The sequence below is a fragment of the Lepisosteus platostomus genome, chromosome 9 (genome assembly GCF_059453375.1).
Source record: "Lepisosteus platostomus isolate fLepPlt1 chromosome 9, fLepPlt1.hap1, whole genome shotgun sequence".
NCBI classification, from domain to species: Eukaryota; Metazoa; Chordata; class Actinopteri; order Semionotiformes; family Lepisosteidae; genus Lepisosteus; species Lepisosteus platostomus.
The window spans coordinates 43,286,819-43,307,943 of NC_142619.1; the positions used below are offsets into that span (position 1 = coordinate 43,286,819).

Genomic DNA, 21,125 nt, shown 5'->3' on the forward strand with positions numbered 1-21,125 from the left:
CACAGCACTGTTTCAAAACATGTCTATTCTTAGAATAAATGTCTTCATTTCATGGTCAGGAAAAATAAACACATTTATTAAGAAGAAAAAATAACTTAAGTCTCCTGCTTACCTGGACAAGTACAAAATACCTCCTTTTCCAGCGTTTCCAGACCTTCTGCCCAAGGGCATACAGATACCTTGTTTTTAAAAAAAGAGAAAGGAAAATTAATACTTTTGCTGAAAAATAAAATACCTTGTTTGGTACAAGAATGTGTGATTGAGTATGTCCAAAAATAAAGCCAAAACATCCTGTATATATTAAATAACTCTTATTTAATGTTTTAGGTTAAAATAATTTTCTTTTTCTGGTGTGTATCCAGTAACTAAATTACTTATGCTTTGATATACAGTATATAAACTGAGAATCTGAGCTTAGTTAAAATACAAAGGTATCGAGTGTTTATATATGAGATAATCACTGAACACTGTAACAGGAATAAAGTGATATATATAAAATTAGTTTAATGTTGATTTCCTACTCTAATAATAGAGTGGAGAGAAGGACCACAATCCGGACAAAAGTTTAACTGTGGCTCTCTCTTTAAAGACAAACTGTTTAACTCGGCAAGCTTCTGGTGTTACATAGGATTAAGTAACAAAGAAATTAGTACCATATAAAAGAAGCCAGGATTTAACACAGTGAAGAGCCTTATGTCCTAAGGATTTACAAACCACTATAAACACAGTAAACTAATCCAACTGTTGAAATCCTTTCCCTAGTGCTCACCCAAATTAGGTGAGATTTCCAAGAGATTAATGCCTCCCTGGTTAACAGGTTGTGTACACAGTAAAATGCATGTACTAGTGAAATAAATAGTGGAGTACATGACCAGATTTTGATAGCTATGTAACTGATGTCTTTGTTTTCTGGGATTTAAAAAAACAAGGATAGAATGAAAACCATGTTTAACGTCTTACCAAATTACATAAAAAATTGATTAATGTAAAAATAAGGTTTTGTCTGGGAAATCATCAAAAATGAAACCCAGTGACAATATTTAGTAAGCACAGTACCCATTTTACCTTATGCTGCAGTTATAAGGTTCAAATATAAAAGTAAATATTACGTTGCAAACATATTAATACACATTAAGAAGCTAAAAGCTCATAGATTAATTCCACATTTACCTGGATTCTACTAAATGAACAGCTGAAAGATACAGAATTGAATTGTTTTTGTTAAAACTATTACTTATGTTAGAAGAAAAAAAAGACCCCTCACAAAAGTTCCTTTTTAGTTTAATCCATCTTCCAAATCAGGTGATAGAAGAAATCTGAGGCTCGAATAATCAATCATCCATTCTTGCAAATCAAACAATGGGAAAATATATGGGGGAAAAAAATCAATATATAGTGAGACTCTTTATAGTTGGAAAGGGGTCCCTTGAAGAAAAACTCCCAGCCAAGGTTGAAAGAGCAATTAATGCAGTCTAAGAAATCTGGGCCATTCTGATCGTGTTCGGTTAACATGTGGCAGAAGTAATCATCCACTTGTGAAAATGATTTTCAGTTCATTCTCAAACACCTTTCAGACACTCATGATCCCATTTAACTGACAACAATACAGGCTATCTGTGGGCATCACAGCACTATATGTGAGAACCAATAAGACAGAATGCCCACAGGCACTTGCAGTCATCACTGCACATTCTGTGCTCACTGCATAATAGAAGTCCTCTGCAGACTACATTCCTTCTTGCATTCAATATCCACAAGATTAAGCCATTTTTGTCTTCGTTTAAAAGATAAGACCACCAAATCAACACAACAGTATGATGGAGGCCATCAAAAACTCCCATTGCTGAAAGAAAAATTATATTTTATTTTTCTTTTTAAGAAGAACATAAATAAATAACGAGACAACCTTCAATAAATGGAAACATTCCAAACAAAATAAAAATGCATTAGCTATATTCACATTGACTCAAAAGAGGTTTTTCTTCAGTGGGACAATGAAGCTTTCTAATTCTGTCCTTTAGTTTGATTCATACTGTATGTGTTCAAAAAATCTTAAAATTTTTACATTTCACATCACCTCCACTAAGCCTATACAAAACAATCGTGGATATCGCTGAGGTGTAAACTACAGAGAAGAGGAAAATTGCTAGTTGACACAAAATATAGTTGATTCTTTTTACTTAGTGACAGTTGTAATTAAAACTTTAATCGCAAAGGATGACAAACTGCTTTTGATTTTTATAATTAACAATGTTTAACAGATAGATCACCAACCTAAATGCAGTGTCTCATCATAAATTATCTAAAGAAAAATAATGAGTTTTTAATATATACAGTACTTTATTAGTCTGTGCTCTCATTATATGAGCTGTCATTCTTCACAAATTTAAGATCTGGATTACCTGCATTTAGTAAAAATATAAATATATTGGAACACAAACCAGAAAACATCATTTTACAAATCTGGTGATTATAAATTACTGAAATTCCTTAATTAACTTAAAAAATAGTTTTCTATTGGATCACAAAACTGAAAGAACATTCTAATGCAAGCTTAAGAAAGACTACAAACAAGATGTATAAACATTCACTCCTTTCAACTAGACCCAACTTGCTCTTTTAGCACGATCTTCATGTACAGAAAGACAAGTACTCCTAATTCCTGAATACATTTAACGGAGGAATAAAATAATAGGAAAAACAGGAGATATAATTTAAAGTGCATAAAAAATCTTAATATACTTTAGACTGATTTAACTTGAGGTTTGAAAGAAGCAAAGAATACTGTTAATATCAAATGTGGTCATACTAAAATGCTGTATGCTATAATATAGCATAGTATAACATATACTACTCTTCACTGAGCAATGTGATAAATGTTATTACCACAGCATAAATAAAATCGTGTGCTTTACAACCTGATCACAAAAAAGTAATGCAAACATTTTAATATTTCTGAGTAGAGTATGTCATGTTGCATTCAGTATAAGTATGATCATATCAGTTGGAATATGACATAAAATAAAAAGAAATCCCCTGGATTAGACATGAGAAATAGCTCTGTAGTGTTTCTTACTGCATTTTTTTAAATGAATAATTCTGGGTAGTTCAAGAGAGAAAATATTTATAGCGTGAGGCAATACTATTTATTCAAAGCCAGGTAACCTATGAACAGGTAAATCAACATATATATGTAAAAAGATTAAATCTAATATATGAATACTTAAAATGAATACAGAAAACTAGAAAACCCATAAGAAACACTTTACAATTATATTTGTTTTTTCTAGTTTATTGAAGATATTTGTATATTTTCAAATTTTCTTTAAAAAACAACAAATGCCACTGAAATTAACAATAAATTCACTTGTAACATATATATTATATGAATGTATATAATATAAAATATTAAATAATACGAAATGTCTCTCATTTTGAAAGAAGGTATTCAATTTTAGGTTCCTCGGAATCTATAACACAATAATTTTCATTTCATAAATGAAAATTACTTCCTTTTTTGTAGTCAAGATGTGGAGATCTTGAAATAACCTGAATACCTAGATGACAAAGAAATTGTTATCTCAAAATTATTGGAAACTTAAATTTACTTATCGAAATTATAAAGTAATTTAAAATCACCCTGCAAAATTATATTATGTATATAGTTTTGTAAAAAAACCACAAATTCAAAACATACGTTCATCTTAATTTGATCACTTATTTAATTTTATGCCGTTGACTGTATCATTAGATAAAGAAACACAAAGGGTAACATAAGCTTCTAAAAGACTTGCGGCACTCGTCATTTATTTCAAAAACATCAACAGTGCCCTCTTGTGGATATTTGCTTAAATCATAAAAAATATCGCAATTCGAGAGAACTTGTAAATACAGTACATACAGACAGGATTGTGAGTCTTTAAGCAGTCACTTTTCTCTTAAAAACAACTTTGAATGATGGAAATATATAACTTCATGCAAAAAGAGTGCTTAATATATAACATAGAACATATTCATAAAGATTTATAAGAAACTGATAAAAGTGCCTTTCCGAATGTTTCAAGGCATAATAATTATATCAGTGTATTCTGTGAAAACCCAAAGGAAACAACAATATGTGGTTCTGAACTGTTGGCTAGGGAAAGGAACAGGTAGATCACAGTATTCTTGCCTTTGTATAAACAGGACATTGATAATATACAACAATGGTGTACTAGCCCAAAGATGAAGCAAGATTTTGTTTTAGCATTTTTTAGAATTTAGGATTGTTTGAAAAAAATCATTGGAATTTTGAAAATGTCTGAACCTACAGAAAACCATCTTGCAAAAAAGATAGATCTGTGGAAAATTATCCTTACACATAATGTATCCTGCTACTGGCGTACTGAAGAATTGGTCCATTTCAGTATGATATTCAGTTTCCATTATCCTGATGCATTTTAATCAGTTATACTCTAATATTGTATATTTGCCTATAAAGTAATGGTAATTCTGCATACCACACAAAGAAAAGCATTGATTATAAATTTATGATTCCCGAATAAAGAAAAAATCTTTGACACTTAAATAACAGATTTAGATCTTCTACAGAAAATAGTCCATTGCTAATGATTCATTCACAATCTTCTGAAGTACAGGGAATATTTGTACAGTATATAACCACTGCAAAAAATATTTGTTTTGTCTTAATACATGGAGGTCTGGTTTAAACAAAAGCTTGGAGATACCTGACTGTCACTATTTTAAACCCATCTTTGCCAGATGCTTCTTGTGCCAATGGAAATCTACCATGAACACCTTGTTTGTAATTTGATGAGCATGTATTTTTGATTAAGTTTAGGGGATTAAATCCCGGCAAAAAAAAAAATCATTACATCGAAAAAAAATGGTGGCCTGTAATTTGCTAATTTACTACAAATGAGTAGCATGCACTTAATTAAACAATAAAAAAAAAACTTTCTGATGTATTTTTAAAGTTGTTTCAGCACACAGATATTATCATTGAACATGTACAGTATATGTTGTCAGTGGTTTAACAAGAGAACCTATTACAATTACAATTAATCAAATAGTCAATAAAGACATAATTCCCACATAATAAATCACATTTTTCACTTTAATTATAATCAGATACAAATTGTATTCAGCTGTTACAGGTATGAATGTTTATTAAAACATTATACAAATATATAGGCCTAATTTGACTTAATTAGCTTAATAAGATTCAATCATCATTCATCTACTTTAAAATAGTACAGCCCTCCGAATTCTACACAAAATATATTAAATAGGCTGATCAATTGACTCCTAGACTAATCACACCAGACATTTAAGATTTAATGTTGTTTGTCCAGGGAAGTATTTAAAATGAAACACAATAAAGAAAACAATTGTTAATAATAATAAATAATTTATGTTAATAATCATGCAATGAGAAAATACCACTGTAAAAAATTCTAATTGAAGAATTACTAGTATTCACATCCATTCCAAGAATATGTACATGGAAAAGGACTCTCTAAAATAACATTAGAGCAGAAAAGGTCATAAGTCTAATTCATCATTTAAGACACCAGGAAACACTATTCGATAACGCATTTAACATGCTTCCCTTTTGAGTAACAACAGATCAATATTACCACTATGTGGTAAGCAAATGTGTTCAATACCCATAAAGCATAGCAACAGTGTGATATTTGTATTTATAATATCTTGTAAAAGGAGAATTCGTGTCCATTCTATGGATAGTATGTTTTCACTTATTCCAGTCTTCAGTTGCCTTTTAGTTCTGGCAACTCATGCTAAACTACAAGGACATCTTAAGCTTGATCACAGGGAATGCAGTACCAGTAATTCCTTCATGTGCATAGCGTTACCAGATGTTGGATGAGAAAGGTTTGGATTGAATGTATTATAATGTGTAGCACAAATAAAACAAGAAGAACTCTAGTCACTTGGCGATTATAAAGATTCAGTAAACATACATCTGAAGACTAATCTCAAACACTGCAGCATCTCTTACAAGAAAATATAGAACAATTCTTAAATAAAGAAATCAAGTAATTTGTTTTAGAACCAGATCCAGTATGTACCAGTCATTTGAAATATTTTTTTGATACTCTGAGATCAAGATGACAAAGAGTATATGAAAATATAAACTTAATAACGCTCAATAACTTTTTTACAGGCAGTAAAAGTTGACAATGCAACCTTCTCGGCTCCATACCCTGATATTAGAAGAATGAAATCATTAGTCAAATCCTTATTATTACTTTACATCTACCAACACTTAATTGCATCTGTTTCAGTCTTTTAATGCAGTATTTCTCCCAATTCTTATAATGTAATCCTGATGGATAGGAAGCCCTCTCTTTCACGCTGTTGCATGAAAATTATTTTCTATAAAATGTATACAGTAGGACACTACTTTACCACTACTAAATAAAGGTAAAGAGGAATCCTCTGATCCTAATTAGAGATTCTAATCCAGATACATGGTGGTTGTGACAAAACATTGTACATTATAGGAAGAAAAAAGATGACAAAGTTTCCTTAACTGACTCAAATTCCTCTTAATCAATTAATGGGTTGAAAGGTTTTGAAAGGTTCTCAAAAAAACCTAAAACATCTCTTTGAAATCCCTGAGGGTCAAAGGTTATGTTTTTCTAAACATTTAGAAAGCTTGACCAAACTATTAGAAAGTTGTCTGTAAATCTATCTGACTGCATGCTCTGTTTTTTTGTAATACTAGTTACAGTTGGAAATTCCATTCAAAATGGACACAATGGATCATCAGGATAGAGCTTATCCTGGTTTCTAGGTGTGAAGCGTTTAGAGAGCACATGACTTCCCCCTGGACTGGTCTCTAGTTTATCACCAGGGTAATCCTCCAACAGTGCTACTTCCCATTTATACAGTGGGGGGGACTGGAATAATCTGGGTAATGTACCCCACTCAAGGTACAACGGTAAGTCCATAGCTGGGACCTGAACCCACAACCCCCTACTTACGAATTCAGGTACGTAACCACTGTGCACAACTAAATAAAAAAAGAACAAAACAAAGTTTAAAACTTATCAGACAACAAACTAAGTTCCTGAAAAAAAGCAAATCTATTTTAATAGTCATAGGACCACTGTCTAATTTGTTGTGCAAAAATCTTTTCCTTCTTGGGAAGTGAAATGTGACAAACTGAGTCAAAACAAGATATTTTATAACAAAATGTAAACACAAATATTTTTAAATAAGTCAGATTCTACTTCCAGCGAATAGAAAACACAATTTTATACAACTTGCATGTTTTATACAAATAGACATGTTGTTGTAGCCTATACCCTGCCTACTTTAAAGGAAAAGGATGGTGAAATCATCACTAAATGTGCAAAATAGCTTTGTTTCATTTACAGGGATAGTAAATAAGATATAGACTACTATTAGTCATACAGTATACATAAATTAGAGGGTATGTATGAATTCCCACCTTCTCAGTTGATCACATCAGAGCTAATCACATCAAAAACTAAGAAAGACAGGGCTTGTTTGATACTGAGGTGGAAGACCTCAATGGAAAATAACAGAGTGCTGCTGGTAGATCAGAAGGTGACACAATTTCTAAAATCAATGAATCAGGATAGTGAACAGGTGAACAGGACACTGTGTTGTAGAAGGCACAGTCCTACAGTGTTTATGAGATATTAACCACGGTCCTACTAGGTCATTAAAGATCCCACGGCACTGTTCCTAAGAGTAGGAGTGTTAACTATGGTGTCTAGTGCTAAATTGTACTCTGGGGTTGCACAATCTGGCCTTCCTACAATTCCCTCTTAATTCAATTTGTGAAGCAATTTCACATTTCTCTACCTGATCTGCTGTGTAGTAGCAACTAATGGATACTGCACATCATTCAAGTGTGTGCCTCGCTTCAGGGGTGGGTGAAGTGGTTATCCTCCTATATTTAAATCTGTTAGGATCCTTTGGAATGAAAAGCAGTGTTAATGGAATTATTCATTATCTATGTGATAAAACCTCTTAATTTCAACCTTTCAGCACCTTTAAGAGTAAGTCAGAAAGATTAAAAACAGTCACTCATTTGTTTATTTCATGCTTTGAGTGACAGTTTCTGGAATTTCAGACCAAAGCATCATTAACGTTTGATGATCATACCCAGCTTGCGGCTTCAGACAAAACTGATATAATGCATTTAATACATGATGAGAGACAGAATCCCAACTTTTTAAAATATAAATGCATAGATTACACTGGAAGGTACTACAATGACTAATATTGCGATTGATTCTCAGTCCTTGAAGATCCCAATAACAGACACTACTGACATTTTCAGTTGCATTCCAAACATGAAAAAGATGGACATCTGTGACATTAACTCTAATTTTTCTTTCATTTCAGATTTTTATGTCATCCATATTGTGTTTCAACATCAAATCAAGCAATTATTAATTTACATGTGCAGATGCTGTGAAGTCCAAGGGAATTGATTTTTTAACCCATTAAACTTTTATTCCCATTTTTAGATGTTACATGACCATACCTGGACTATAACATTCAGGGTCTATGAGTTTATTTGATGCATACCTTTATTTTTATTATAAATTAAAGTATTATTAATTACCTGTTTGGACAGCAGTTCTGATTAATTATAGCAAAACCACTGCAATTCACACAGCACATTAGAATAAAAAGAGGATATAACTGTTCGACAAGCATGCCATGAATTAAGCCTTTCAGCTTGCATATGCCTCTTACTTAGTTGAGTCTACAGAATTAGAAAGAAAAAGCAAGTATGAATTTCCAGGAATTAAGAATTAACAGAATGTTTAGCAGACTGCAGGGAAAACAGTGGCAGAGAATAACTACAATTAAACTTCTGTCATGTTATTAAAACCTTTGTCTTTATCAGAGTCCCAGTGATTTTCTTCTTTTCTTTTATTAATCTCTCTCGTATTCTTCATCAGAATCTAGTCGTGACAGATTGTCATCCTTTTAGATGCAGCAAAAGTAGTTGAAAAGGCATTCAATCAATCACAAAGTGCTTTTGCTTCCTAAGCAAGATCAACAGATGGCCGTTTTAACAGAAGCACTCAACCTTAAAATCTGGGAAGGGTACATGAGTTTCTGAGCTCCCACAGAAACCAGTTAAGCAAACTCTCAGGTGTGTATTAAAATAATCAGAGTGGAAAATTCCAAACAGATTCAAAATGACAATTGTGAAAAAAAGCACAAATACAGATAACAATACTAATTATATTTAACAAAATAATAAAAATATCAAATTTTGTAATGCTTTATTTTATTATATTTTTTTACACTTAATATATGAAACAAAGCAAACAAAGAAAGGTCCCCCAAAAATTAATTCATTTGATGTGTTATTTTACTAATTTCAAATTACTCTGATAGAACTCTGTTAAAATTGCAACTTACCAAGATATGAATTGTGGATCATGTGTATTTAGTAACAAAATAAACTGCAAGTAGCTAACTCATCGCTATGAGACACAGAGGTGCTATTAGGTTACAGTATATCAAAAAACATTTAATCCAAACTACACAAGTGGATTGACTGTAGTTTTTTTTATTATTTTTAGGCATTGTCTTCAATGCATTGAGAATAATTGCCTTCAACACAAATATGGTATTGTAAATGTTTCAGTAGATTTCATTAGTTACTGTATGTATACTTAACTACAAATATATTTTGTTTTTCAGAAATACAAACATTTTATCAATAAATATTGAGATTTACAGAATGACCTTCAAACCTTTTACAACTTCTAATTGCTGGATTTAAAAAATAATAGCATATTTATTAAAATCTTTATGTTTTCACAGTTAGCAATTGCAATTGCAGAGTTCAGCTGCAGCAATGATTATATTATCAACACATGACCAAGAAAATTAAAGTGACATTTTGTAATGAAGTAATAGAAAGAATGTAAAAATAGTTCTTAATAGACTTAAGCAACATTATGTGTTGAACCCTGCTGACAGAAAGCTTCAATTAGCACTGAAAAGGAGATCCATCTTGGTGTGGACCCCTAACAATATTCTGGTTCAGTCACTCAAGAGGTCAGAAGAGAATGTAATTAAAATTAGCAGTGCGTCTCTGCAATTAAAGCCCCACTTGAGATCATCAGGATTCACAGTCAATGTTAGGACTCTTCGTTAATTAGAAAGAGGAGCGATAAGAAACAACCTCTTGAACTCAGCAAATACCATTCAACACAAACCATTATTCAAACATAAGTTGCAAATTCTACCCGTTAGTGTCCAACAATCTTGCTTCAGAAAAAGAAATCTTATAATGTCAAAGAGTATGTATCCGTTTTTTCTATCTTGCCACCAGAAAATAAGAAAAAACAAGTTTATCCTTTATAAATATATTTTAACCTATCTGTCCTTTGGAAATCAACATGTGTGGGAAGCAGGGCTGTAATGACAAGATGTTTATATCCTATCAAGACAAAGTAGAAGAAGGTCCTCTGTGCAATCCTACTCATATGGAACAGTGTTGAACAGCTGTCAGAAAACGTCAAAATACAGTATAAGAATTAATTATAAAATACCACCTAATTCATTTATATAAGATTAGGATTATTTTGAGGCAATATCCATTTTTAATCTTCCAGCAATGGAGTACTAAACAAAATGATTAACAAGAAGTTAAATCCTTTTGTGATTAATTTGAACATACAACCTTTCTGGATATGTACCGTAAACAACTTGTCTCATGAAATACAATTGGTTTTAGTGACTTGGACCCATACACATAATGTTTGTGTTAATCTTTTTGCAAAAACATTTAGCTAAGGATTTCATATGAACAACAGATAGAGAGAGAAGAAAAAAAATGAAATGTGTATTTCAGGCCCATATCTGAATCACAATTTGAATAAATAATTGACTCACCAGCTCATTAAAAGTATTGTCCTCTTATTTTAATCATGGATTATAATTACAACAAATTATATTTCTGATATCAGATCTATGTCTGTTAAGAATCTTAATATTTTTCTCCAAAATATTCCAAACTGAACATTATATTTGTCATTTATAAGTTCATTACTTTTCAAAATATTAAACTGATCAACAGTACATTCAAATAATAAAGTTAATAAGGATGCAGAGTTCAGTATTTGTAAGTAAAATCAATAGGATTTGTCTAGATCATTTTTACATCCAACACTACATTTAATCTTTAGTTAATAACAATTTGTAACATGGTAATGGTTCACAATTTTAACTTGAACAGAACAAAGTCCCCCATTGATGGAACAAATTTCCGAACAGTATTAGTTTATGTCACTTCAAGGCTCTTCATTTAATTGCGAAATAAGTTGTAAAACAGTTTTATGTTGTTTTTTTGCACCATCCACTCATTTTCTTCACCCAGTACAGAGTCACAAGGGAAGCCAGATCATAATTCAGCAAGAAAATTACGCAAGGCAGGATACACCCTAGACAGGATGCCAGGACACTGCAGGGCACACACAGACACAAACATGCATACACCCATGCCAAGGCCACTTTTTTTTACAGAAGCCAACCAACCTACAGTATCGCATGTTTTTGGACTGTAGGAGGAAACTGGTGAAGACATACTGTATTAACTCCACACAGATAGCACCCCCAGTTTGGATTTGGACTTCGGGCCACCGAGCAAAAAATCTCAAATCAATTACTGTTACTGTTTCTATAAAATGCCATTAAATGAAACTTGGTTCCATTCCTTCCAGTCATTTTAGAAAATATTTTAATTTTCTATCATTTTGCATACTTTGCTGTGTCAATCCAATCCAATTCTTTTTCCAAAATTCTACAAGATCTGCTAGATTATACTCTTATGCACGACTTGATGAGAGTTTCTGTATTTTGTAAAGTTTATCATAAAATATGATCCTAGAGAAAAAAAATGAAACTAATGATCCCAGATGAATTTTATTGTATCACTGTGATACTGTACATAAACAAGTACAAAAACAAACCATTATTGCCTTAATATTGTGTTTTATTATATAGTATATATATGCCGTCCTAAACACTCATATACACTATTTGATAAAAAATAGTTTTTAAAATTATGATAGAATTTTCCTTCTATCCTACAGATAGAAAAGCCAGAATCATGGTGACTTTGTCAATAAGTAAATCATTACCTGTAGCAACAGTACCATATTTCTCAGTGAACTAACTGGGTTGTGGTGCCACCTGCTGGTAACACTACATACTTTTTTTTAAATTCACCACTACCATTTCCTTACCACTGCTAGCAAGTTTAAAAAGAAGAAAGTGATAAAGCTGAAAATGACATTATATACATGAAATAAGCCAATAAATAACTTTTTTAAAGCCTTTGATATAGTCTTGCTCGAAGACCAGTTGTACTCTTTTGAGCATCTTTGTCCTAAGCAACGGGTGCTGCCATTTCAAAAGAACAAAAGTACTATGAATGGGAAATTAAACATCAAAATGTATTCACACACTCTTAAGTAGTAGCATTCTATTTTTTACTGATTTTGTTTTACGTTTTAGGTGCTTAAGAAAATGCTTTGAGGAAAAAAGATATTCTAACACACCGACTACAGACAAATAAAATAACAACTGACGCAGAGCAACAAGACCACTAATTCAAGCAAATGGTGAATGCAGTACCTGGGGTTTAAAACCATATGAACCAAGAGAGAAGACTAAAATCTATGAAAGCAGTCTGAACATTATGGAAGGAATTATTAAGAGGATGCTAATTTTATTCAGAGCACAGGCCAGAGGCCACAGCTGGAAAATGAAGAGAGAGAGGAATGAACTAAGAAAGAACAATTTCATAGAAAGAGTACCTGAAATGAGATCTTGACAGAGAAAGATAAATTTAATGTGAATATTTTTCTATCTCCCGAGTAACCAGAGTCCCTTAATGAAAACTGAACAAGGTCAAATCCAAAGCTATTGTTAATGCAAATGTTAGAAGAAAATGTTACTGCACACTAATTATATTGTGTTGTTTCATAAGTACCAGTGAAAATATGTGGAGAATGGTGGTACAGTAACTTGAGATCTCAACAAAACTTGTAGAAGCTGACCTCTGAGTCACAAACAAACTGAAATCATTCCTTCAGAACAACATTTTACCATGTTCTTTCACCTCTGCTTAGAACACAAAGAATGAAAAACTGTTCTAAAAAAAAAACATTGTAAGTTAATGGGTTTTTTTCTGATGTAAAGATTGAGCCTAACTGCAGAACCTGCTTTCAATATGCATGCTCAATTCAATATACAATCTGTTTATTGTAGGCATGTCAACCGTAACCAGTTTCCTCCTTTCTCAGTTTGGAGGGACAGCCTGTTCTAGATAGTGTCTAAGTGTCTTCCTCTTCTTAATTATCTGCTTCACCTTGCTCAAAGAGATATAAATGGTCTTCAAAATGTTTTTATACCCTTCTCATGATCTTTACCTTCAATACATTTGTATTCCTGAGTGGGGTGTATTTTTAAAGCTCTTTGGTCTTCATGGTTGAATCTTTCTTCAAAATTCACAATTTGACTGAGGAATTTGTGTTTTTCTACTGAAATCGGCTATATTTCACACAGGCAAGGGTGACTCATATAGTTGTGTGGCTCTTTAGGATTAATTTGTGCACATAGATTAATTTACCACAGTAAAGGATTTGGTTACTTAAGCAATCATGACATCAGAAGTTTGGTTCATATTAATTATCTATATACTGCTTTATTATTATTTTTTTGCTTTGAATGTGGGGAGTAGATTGTGGATATAACCAATATTAATTACTACAGTACCTGAAGTGTTGCAAACGTTAACGCAACAAAATGTGAAAACTGTGCAAGGGCCAGAATACTTTTGCAAGGCACTTTATGTTGTTACATTTACCTGTTTATATTATTAATAATAATAATAATTGCTTACACTTATATAGCGCTTTTCTGGACACTCCACTCAAAGCGCTTTACAGGTAATGGGGACTCCCCTCCACCACCACCAATGTGCAGCATCCACCTGGATGATGCGACGGCAGCCATAGTGCGCCAGAACGCTCACCACACATCAGCTATCAGTGGGGAGGAGAGCAGAGTAATGTAGCCAATTCATAGAGGGGGATTATTAGGAGGCCATGATTAGTAAGGGCCAATTGGAAATTTGGCCAGGACACCGGGGTTACACCCCTACTCTTTTCGAGAAGCGCCCTGGGATTTTTAATGACCACAGAGAGTCAGGACCTCGGTTTTACGTCTCATCCGAAGGACGGCGCCTGTTTACAGTATAGTGTCCCCGTCACTATACTGGGGCATTAGGACCCACATGGACCGCAGGGTGAGCGCCCCCTGCTGGCCCCACTAACACCTCTTCCAGCAGCAACCTTTTTCCCAGGAGGTCTCCCATCCAGGTACTGACCAGGCTCACACCTGCTTAGCTTCAGTGGGTTGCCAGTTGTGAGTTGCAGGGTGGTTGAATGGTTCTGAGTTGGTCGAACATTTCTAATGATGTTATGAGATCATGAGTTTAAAAAGAAAGAATCCTATGCTTCAAGGCAAAAAAAAACAGAATAAATTACATAATGACACACTGAGAAGACAACTTTGAATTCTGTGAAAGCAGTTCCTTTGTGTTCAATTAAAGTTCTTACTATAAAATCACTTGATGAAAGTGAATACCTGTTCTGATAACTTAATATAAGACAGGATTTGTTTAAACTCATGTTTCTGAAATGAAGGTCCAAATATTATTAATATATTATCCTATAGCTTCACAATTAGTAGCTCAAGCTACAGTAGCAGTAGTTTGCTGCAAACATTCTTGAACTGAATTTCTTGATTCTGGCAGATAGAGGGAGCCAACATACCTTCTTATATATGTTCTGATCCTCAGCTTAAATGTACATCAAAGTTACTTCAGAATCATACGAGACTGACATACCTGAGACCTGCTGTAGTTTTATCAAACCCCTGAAAGCACAGTTCCTTCATCTAACAAAAAGTATATATTGAGAAAGTTTTTTAAGGTGCAATTTGGTCCAAAAATATTGATTTGGAAGGGCAGAGCACTACATTATTTTATGTACTTTAGCCAAAGTAAGCCATTCAGTCTTATATATTTCTAAAGCCTGTAGTTTTGAAGATTACCATGTTAGAGCTGTAAATCAAACAAGATTTAAAAAGTAAAAATGAACTTTGACTACTGCTTAATTATTTCCTACTTCTGCTTAATGAGGTAAAACTGCTTAGCTTGAACTAATACATTATGTCAAATGGAAACTGTCACACAATTAATGTTTTCCTTGACATTAACAACTCTACTTATCAGCATTTTCCCACTTCCTCAGAGACCATTCCAGGTGTTCAAGGCTTTGACTTACATGTAGCTAAGAAAATGCTTACTTTTTGCATTTTTAAAAAATTGACAAACCCAAAATAGCAATATTATAGATCTATTTTAGTCTTAAAGCTTCAGTATTAGTCAATTAGTCAATTAGGTTGGTCAGTCAGTCACCCAGTCAATCCATCAAACACTTCATTAACCCTAATTTGTATAAACTCCATTAAGAATGTATTGTTTGTAGTGAGATACCACTGGAATATACTCTCAGAACCTACATTTATCTGAACAATAGAAAATTTAAGTTTTGTTTGCAACTGAAAATAAAAGGAAACTTGTAACTTACATACAAGTAACAACATAAAGAATCTTTAACACACATACAAAACAGATCAAAATATGCAGTGTACATAATTCTTTCCATGACATTTCCATCAATCAGATGCACTAATACAGCACCATGGATACCAGTGTTGTCAGATGACAGAACTCGCAGCTGGGCCTCATCAGCACAGAGCTGAGTGACCTGTTACATGATTGATGAAGCAGATTGGGCTCCTTGTGGAGTCAGGAGCACCTGGTCTTACTGAACGTGAGCTTACCACTACAGCAGAAAGATGGGAAACTATCTTGAGCTATAAATATAAAATGACAGTATCACTAAATTTTGATGATGTTGGCTTACACATGGGTGATTATTACAAATGTGCAAAAACTGTGCTTAAACTTTGTTTTCTGCCAGTTTTGGTTTTCTTCTGATCTCACTTTTTTAAGGCAGGTGCATATGATTTCATGAGTTTTTTTCCAGACATTCAATCTATACATTGTGACTAAATGCAGCAATGAGCAGCATTTCAGATTTTTAAGATTCTTAATAACATATTTCAGATGATATAAAATCTAATGTTTAGATGTGCAATTGCCACAAGACCCAACACACAACTTAATAATAACAATCTGTTTAGTATATCCACCTGTCCCCATTTGGGACAAGATGCGTAGTAATGTGTTTTTGACATAATGTAACTCAGTATCTATAGTTGCTGTCAGGACTGGTATTTTCCAAATGCTAATGAGCAGAGAGCTCACGAAACAAGATCAAATTAAAATTAAAATAAATGTAATAAATGACATAGATAATTTGTCTTACCCACTATGCTTCATATTTGGTGGCTTGTCCATCCGCACTGCCAGCTTTATCTTCAGCTCCGAGTCCTGACTGTTTTTTGGCACTATCATTTTGTGCAATTCTGCAGCCTTGGGGCTATTGGTTGTTGGATACAGAACAACCTGTTAAATAACAGAGAAATATTTCTCAAATTAGGCCAACAAGGAACCCAGCCAGCAGATGCCATGGATATGTTCTGACTGATAGAATCTGTCATCGTGTCGTTCTAGGATAGCAATAAGCCTGTCACTGCTGGACCAAGGCTAATAACCCTATTAACTCACTGCATTCACAGCAGATGTGGTTCTTAACATAAATGCATATATTCTGTCAAATGCATGTTTTCATATTTATCATATGTTTATCATATTTGTGCTGAGGTATTTTACAGAGATTTGAACTCATTTGAAAAAAGTTAGCAAAACTAAACCTCTAGAAAGGGAAGGAGCATTTAAAATGTGGAAACTCTGAATGAAGTCCCTCAGCACAAGCTCAAGAACTCAGAATAAGTACCTAAGAACACATAACATGTTCACTGAAGGCATTAAGAAAAAGTGCCAAAAAGAAAGTATGGCATGCACAGCAATATTAAACAAAATGCTTTTGACATCTCCCACAACTTAACTCTTTGAAGGACATTTTTTATACACATATGTAAAGTATAACAATGTTTTTTAACAAAATGCAGATTCTAATGGACAACTTCCTAACTCATTATTTCTGCAGCTGATTACTTCACTTTTCTATTGTTTTTCACCACATGTATGTGATTTTGTCCTGTCAAGGATACATGCTTCTTACCATTTATACTGAGTAACAGACAGAAGCTAGCACTTTTATTGTGTGAAAATATACTTTGCTCAAGAAAATATAATGAAAAAAAAGGCAGTGATAGCATGTAGAGGACAACCTCTTAAGTGGAAATTCTGTATTTGCTGTTCTTGTTTTGAATGGCATCTCAAGGGCAAAGCCTGGCTGTAACCACCTCCATATCGTGGGATAATTTAAAAAGCTGTGAGTACTGAGATAACATTCTGTGCTGTTTATGGCTCCTCATCAGATCCTCCAACTGAATCAAAAGAAAAACAATAACACCCGGGCTACACAGCAAATGATTTTAAAGTATATCAACAATAGCTAACAAAAGCATACCACGCAGTCACTATAGTCTGTGATTATGAATAATAAATTTGACTAGGCCTGAGGCACACGTAGGCTGAGATTTTTCTGTCTTTGAATTCCTAATAGTCCTATCAACCTGCATTTACAAAAAGTGAAAGTGCAATTCAGAGGTTGAAATGTACTCTAGATAGGGATGTGCAATCTACAAACGCAAGAAACATACTACATGTCTTTTGCCAGCAGCCCTGCAGGTGTGAGCCTGGTCAGTACCTGGATGGGAGACCTCCTGGGGAAAACTAATGCCGCTGCTGGAAGAGGTGTTAGTGGGGCCAGCAGTGGGTGCTCACCCTGTGGTGTGTGTGGGTCCTAATGCCCCAGTATAGTGTGATGGGACACTATACGGTTGCAATGCTCCTTGGAAAGTAAAGGGCATGACAAGGCACGACTACTCATGCCACTGGACCCAGGCTTCTGAGGTCGAGAAAGTAGGACTGCCCCAGTGCAACGGCTTTCCCACTTCAAAAAAGCTCTTCCGCACAGGTTTCTTCATGCAGCTCATTTTCTAAACAGATGAGCTGCACAAAGTACAACCGTCATCGTCGAACACAACGGACAACCATCATTATCACCACGTCTTTTAATCTCTCACTATTTTAACTTCATGAATATACTGTATAATCAGTCATATTGTTTATCTCCGGGGGACTCTATCCCTTCTGACTATTTGTCAACACACTTCAGGTAACGCCATTAATTGCATCTGATTGGTCGAGCAACGGAACCCAACTCATCTGAGCTCCTCTGTAGGCCTGTACTGCAACTAGAATTTGAAAACCAAGAAATTAAGTTGTGATTTTATTCAGCTCAGATAACTCCACTCCAGCACTAAATATGCATGTACACTCCCATCAATGATGTTAATTAAGCATTAAAGAGCCATCTGGCCATCTGTAGTTTTTGGTCATTCTTTAGAGGTGATCCAGAATAATGAAAAGCGATACCAATTGTACAAAAGAAAGACATTTTTTATACTAATGATCCATGTTTTTTTAGCTCTATGCTTAAAGAGGTTTTCTTAGGAAATAATTCAGTATAACTAGAAAACTGCAGTTATAAAGCATTCTAAGTACACCCCTAACCACTAAAGAGTGTGAGTGAATTCGGAGTAAATTATTATTGTAATAATAATATTAATTATTAATTATTATTATTTTTACTAGTATGATGAAACTCACCAAGTCAAACTTTCCTAAACCTGCTGTAACTTGATGTTTTAAAAAAATGTTGACAAGAAGCCATCTTGATTTAAGCATAAGTACAATTTCAAAATACTTTAAAATTGTGTTGTCATTGAATGATGGAAGAATGGCACTCACCAACTTAAGAATTCAATGGCCAGATGTCCTTGAACAGGATCTGCTTGCATTATTGGGTATATTTTCACCAAGCAGTAGAGCTTGCAATCATTACACTTTCAGATAAAACTTTATATTTAGAAACTATACAATCTACCCCAAACTGATAACTCTGTGAAGTTGCCCCCCTACAAACAGCACAAATGATGAAAGCCCCTTCATTCGTTAGTGCTGCGTTTTTACCAGTTTGTGCTGTTGAAAGTAGTGTTTGTGCTGCTTTCGTTTCCGAGATATAGCGCCTTGTATTTGTTGGGTAATCACGTCACTATCTACAAGGAAGTTTACAGCTACCAACACACTTTAATTACTTTAATTACTAGATGTGATGAAAAGAATGGGTGCAATTTGTTTTCTGAGTCTGTCTGGTCGGGTGGGGTGGATGTTTTACATTTCAATATGGTGACTTCTTTTTCTGGATGTGACATCACTCTGTGACGGTCTTGTCATTCATAAAGTTGCATATTCAAGCATTTTTATATATGTGGGTCGAAAGATGGGTTGAATATTTACATGTCCCTTGGTGCGCATGTTTATTTAAGAAGGAGACAATGAGAAACTGATAACTTCTTCAGATTTTTGAAAAAGGACATCGCTATGAACTATTAAGACGTGCTAGTTAAAGCCTCTTTGTAAAAACATACAATTGTTTGCTAATGTCACTTTTTTGATTAGGGTATGGCAACTTTTCTGATTAGGGAAACGCGCAGAAGATACTGATATTAAACGCAAAATCCACCACTGCCGCCCCCCACCCAGGCAAACAGAAAAACAAAATTCCAGAACTGTTACTCTTGCACCAGTAATAGAGAGCTTTAACTCAGCAGACGGGGTCACTGGAGGTCAAAGTCACCATGCATGGTCACGTGATCACCTGAAAAACAAGGCGCTATATCTCGGAAAGGGAAGCAGCACAAACGCTACTTTCAATGGCACAAACCGACATAAACGCAGCATTAACAAATGAAGAGGGGTTTCATCATTTGTGCTGTTTGTAGGGGGGCCAACTTCACGGAGCTCAAACAGATTAAGCTAAGAAATGTCTTGTATGTAAATAAGAAGATTCTGAAATGCCTAGTATTTAACCTTTAAAGATGGTAGGTTTAGACAAAATTGCATCTCTGGCTTAAACTACATTTCCTAAGGAAACTAATAACTCCATACATCCTAAAGGACAATGCATACCTTTAAACTTTAAAATTACTCAGACAAAGGTTGCTTTCTTTGTCTATACTAAATGCATTGAACATTAATGGAATGGCTATGATAACAACTGATCATGCATTTTACCTTTCCCAGCTCCTTGTCTTCCAAGGCCAAGACCCCTGTGCTTTCTGTGAAAAGCTTCACTTTAACAACAGGGAGAGGATGTGTGGTGGTGAAATCTCCTTGAGTTCCCCACCTACAAGAAAAAAAACAATACATTCATTGATTTAGAATTGCACAGAAAGCCATAACATTGCATACAGATGTAACAGAAACAGAAACCTGTCAACCGAAGAGGATCATACCAGGCAAAAATCTGGCAAACTTTGGCCTGTGATTAAAAGTCAACTTAAGATTTCTCTGGGAGGCAAGGGGTTCTAAAGCTGTAACCTGGAGTAGGTACTACACTGCTCAGACAGTACATACTGTAAGGTGCAATTGATGCCATTTAAATCCAAAGACATTTATCTGAGAAGAGCCAACAGCGGATAACTAAGGTTCCACAGTGATTCATGAGGATTGCATGCTTGAAAGAAATTATTTTATCATTTATAAAAAAACATCACAATTAAAAACAAATTTAGGGCACTACTGGTATGTAGAGGCTATATGCTGACACTCCATCAAAATAAATCTATATTCTCTTTGCAAAACCATAATACAAAATTAACAGAGTTTGAAAAGACTTATTTTAAATAAGGAATTAGACTTAATTACTACATGTAGGAAAATATTCATATTCATGGAGCCTATGTAAACTTAAGATCAAAACTATGCATTGGTTCAAGAAATGACTTTCAAGTGGCCATTACATGCACAGGTGGTCATATGTCACAAAACATTTGTGTGTGTAAGCAGTATTGGAATTGTG

General features: G+C 34.0%; 1 protein-coding gene across 13 annotated transcripts in view; it reads right to left on the minus strand.

The window, feature by feature from the left end:
- The window catches only part of cadps2 (Ca++-dependent secretion activator 2), a 295,984-nt gene that overhangs the window by 121,421 nt on the left and 153,438 nt on the right, over positions 1-21,125 (minus strand). For all 13 annotated transcript variants that reach the window (XM_088645120.1, XM_088645117.1, XM_088645119.1 and 10 more), the window contains exons 7-9: positions 20,339-20,450; positions 16,497-16,636; positions 113-179 (exon numbers count right to left, since the gene is read on the minus strand). In XM_088645120.1, coding sequence (XP_088501246.1) covers positions 113-179; positions 16,497-16,636; positions 20,339-20,450 — 319 coding nt within the window. The remainder of the gene's footprint in view (positions 1-112; positions 180-16,496; positions 16,637-20,338; positions 20,451-21,125) is intronic.